Source organism: Glycine max, chromosome 15, assembly GCF_000004515.6.
Source record: "Glycine max cultivar Williams 82 chromosome 15, Glycine_max_v4.0, whole genome shotgun sequence".
Lineage (NCBI taxonomy): Eukaryota > Viridiplantae > Streptophyta > Magnoliopsida > Fabales > Fabaceae > Glycine > Glycine max.
In genome coordinates, this window is record NC_038251.2 from 39,437,957 (window position 1) to 39,441,377 (window position 3,421).

The following is a 3,421-nucleotide window of genomic DNA, read 5'->3' on the forward strand; positions in this document are numbered from 1 at the left end:
GCCTTCGTCCTTCTCCCCTTGGGCCTTCATCCTTCCCCACTTGGGCCTTCATCCTTCTCCACTTGGGCCTTGCTAAGTAAGCCTACTACCATTTGTTGGAGGGTATCCACTGATTGTTTGGTCCTACTCCTAGTCAATGGTCTCTGTATTTGGGCAGTTTTAGGATTTTCATCACCTGGGATGTCTTCAAGAGGGTATTTTTGGAGAAATACTTTTGTGAGGATGTTAGGAACAAGAAGGAGATGGAGTTCTTGGAGCTCAAGTAGGGAAACATGACTGTGGCTGAATATGTAACCAAGTTTGAGGAGCTGGTGAGGTACTTTCCCTATTATCAAGGGAGAGATGGTGAAATGATGTGATCCTGCCTAGGAGCGGATCGCTTGATACAGGCTATGGAGATTTGGATGACGCCACTTCCAGTGAAGGAAGATAAGTCAGGGTAGACGCCACAAGGATTACCTTGATAAGTCTGAGATTGGTTCAACAAGGAACCCAGAGAGAAGCTCTCACCAAATTTTATGAAAATGCCAAAAGTTCCTTTATTGAAAACAAAAACCAATACTTATAGTGTATCTGAATAAAAAGATAAAAATAGAGATGGGCCTTCAAAACAGTTTAGGCCAAAAAAATTATAAATAAAAAATAGAACATATTTATTATGGGCCTTCAAATTAATCTAGACCTTCAGCAACAATTAATAGTCATGATAGTATCTCTGCCTCTGGGCCTTCATCCTTCTCCACTTCGGGGCTTTGTCCTTCTCCACTTGGGCCTTTGTCCTTCTCCACTTGGGCCTTTAGCCTGTATTTGGTCAGTTTCAGGATTCTCATCATGAAAGTTCCAAATGTGTGAAGTTTCTGAACGGCTTGCGACCTAAAGTGTAGCAAGCTGTGAATTGCCAGGGTTTTTGTCAGTATCCACTCTTGGTTAACATGTTCCGGATTTGGGATGAAGACTCTCGAGATAGGGCAAGCTATTATAGCAGTGCGGGTCCATTGAAGAACAAAATGAATGGACCTCAACATCAGGGAAAACTATGCTCGACCCCTCATATCACTTGTTACAAATGTCGTAAGCCAGGACACATCTCCTCTAATTGTGATAAAGGCATGACCTGTTTTGATTGTAGACAAAAGGGGCATATTCAGAGATTGTCAATATCCTAAGAAGGAGCAGAATGGTGGGGGTCTGAATGACCAAACTGGACATCCGAAGGCCACGGGAAAAGTCTTTATCCTTAACGGTGTCGAAGCTTCGAAATCCAAATATCTAATCCAAGGTAAATGTTTCATAAATGGGATTCCCTTACTTGTGATATTTGATTCAGGTGCAACCCATTCTTTTATATCATGTTCGTGTGTAGGGAAACTTAAGCTTTTTGTGTCTTCTTTAAATAAGGATTTGGTGGTAGAGACCCCAACTAGTGGTTCTGTGTTAACTTCTAATGTGTGTTTGAATTGTCCTGTGGAAATTTCTGGTAGAACATTCTTGATTGATCTAATTTGTTTGCCTTTGAGCCAAATTGATGTTATTCTGGGTATAGACTGGTTATCTTCCAACCATGTATTGTTAAAATGTTTTGATAAAATTGTGGTATGATGCTTATCTCTGCCAACCAAGTTGTGACATCTTTAAAAGAAGATGCTTAAGTGTACATGATCTTGTCTAACCTGGAAGTAGAGACAAAGGTTTCCATGTGTGACCTCCCTGTTGTCAGAGAGTTTCCTGAATTGTTCCCTGAGGATATATCCAATTTACCACCCAGGAGAGAGATAGAGTTTTCCATAGACCTGATACCTAGTGCTGGGCCCATATCTATAGCCCTTTATAGGATGTCTCCTAAAGAGTTAGTCGAGCGTAAGAAACAGTTAGAGGAGTTGTTGGAGAAGCAGCTTATAAGACCCAGTGTATCTCCATGGGGAGCACCAGTGTTGTTAGTGATGAAGAAAGATGGGACCATGAGGTTGTGTGTAGACTACCGCCAGTTGAATAAGGTGACGATTAAGAATAAGTACCCTTTGCCTAGAATAGACGACCTTATGGACTAGCTGGTAGGAGCTTGTGTGTTTAGCAAAATAGACCTTAGGTCAGGTTACCATCAGATCCGAGTGAAGTCTGAGGATATACCAAAGATTACTTTTAGGACCTGTTATGGTCACTATGAGTATCTAGTCATGCCCTTTGGTGTGACTAATGCTCTAGTTGTGTTTATCGACTACATGAATAGAGTCTTTCACCCTTACCTTGATAGTTTTGTGGTAGTATTCATAGATGATATTTTGGTATACTCAAAGACTAGAGAGGGACATGAAGAACACTTGAGGATTGTGCTACATACCCTTAGGGACCGACAACTTTATGCTAAGTTATCCAAGTGTGAGTTTTGGTTAGCGAAAGTTAGTTTCCTAGGGCATGTGATATCTCAAAGGGGTATAGCTGTAGATCCCTCTAAGATAGAAGTCATTCTTGAGTGGGAGAGTCCTAAATCTGTTTTTGAGATTAGGAGTTTTCTGGGCTTAACAGGATATTACCAGAGATTCATAGAAGGTTTCTCCAAGTTAGCTTTACCTTTGTGTGGGATACCCAATGTGAGCATAGTTTCCAAACCCTTAAGGAAAAATTGACGACCGCTCCAGTGCTAGTTTTGCCTAACTCGAGAGAACCCTTTGAGGTGTATTGTGATGCATCAAAGATGGGTTTAGGAGGAGTGTTGATGCAAAATGGAAAAGTAGTGGCCTATGCTTCTAGACAACTCAAGACATCTTTGCTTGGTCTTACCAAGATATGCCTGGTTTGAGTTCGAAAATCATGCAACTCTGAATCCCAAGTGCTCCCCGATAAAGCAAAAATTGAGAATAATAAAACCCGAGATGCCTTTAAAGATAAAGGAAGAGGTGAAGAAGAAATTTGACGTTGGTTTCTTGGCTGTTGCTCGGTACCTAGAATGGGTCGCCGATATCGTGTCAGTTCCGAAAAAGGATGGGAAGTTGTGAATGTGCGTGGACCATCAGGATCTAAACCAAGCCAGTCCAAAGGATAACTTTCCTTTACCGCACATCAATGTTCTTGTAGATAACACGACCAGTTTTGCCCTATTCTCTTTCATGGATGGGTTTTCGGGTTACAATCAGATAAAGATGGCACCGGAGGATATGGAAAAGACAACCTTCATCACTTTATAAGGAACCTTCTGCTACAAGGTGATGTCATTTGGGTTGAAGAACGCTGGGGCAGCATACCAGCGGGCCATGGTGGCACTATTCCACGACATGATGCGTAAAGTGATCGAGGTCTACGTCGATGACACAATCGCCAAATCAAGGATGGAGGAGGAACACCTAGTCAATTTGCGGAAGTTGTTCAGGCGACTGCATAAATACGGGTTAAGGCTAAATCCCACAAAGTGTTCGTTCGGGGTAAA

At 41.9% G+C, this 3,421-nt stretch overlaps 1 protein-coding gene across 1 annotated transcript; it reads left to right on the forward strand.

Moving 5' to 3' along the window:
* The first annotated feature begins 272 nt into the window (after nucleotides 1–272).
* LOC112999611 (uncharacterized) lies at nucleotides 273–2,048 on the forward strand. Its single transcript, XM_026125938.1, has 4 exons — nucleotides 273–345; nucleotides 1,130–1,279; nucleotides 1,364–1,537; nucleotides 1,681–2,048. Exons 1-4 carry the CDS (start codon nucleotides 273–275, stop codon nucleotides 2,046–2,048), a joined length of 765 nt encoding a protein of 254 aa, XP_025981723.1.
* Nucleotides 2,049–3,421: the final 1,373 nt, after the last annotated feature.

Excerpts from the sequence above, each read along its gene's own strand:
- LOC112999611 (XM_026125938.1), top strand. The coding sequence starts at position 273 with ATGACTGTGGCTGAATATGTAACCAAGTTTGAGGAGCTGGTGAGGTAC. Across the intron at positions 1,280-1,363 it reads ATCCAAATATCTAATCCAAG|GGAAACTTAAGCTTTTTGTG; the intron begins GTAAATGTTTCA and ends GTTCGTGTGTAG. Across the intron at positions 1,538-1,680 it reads CCAAATTGATGTTATTCTGG|AGACAAAGGTTTCCATGTGT; the intron begins GTATAGACTGGT and ends ACCTGGAAGTAG.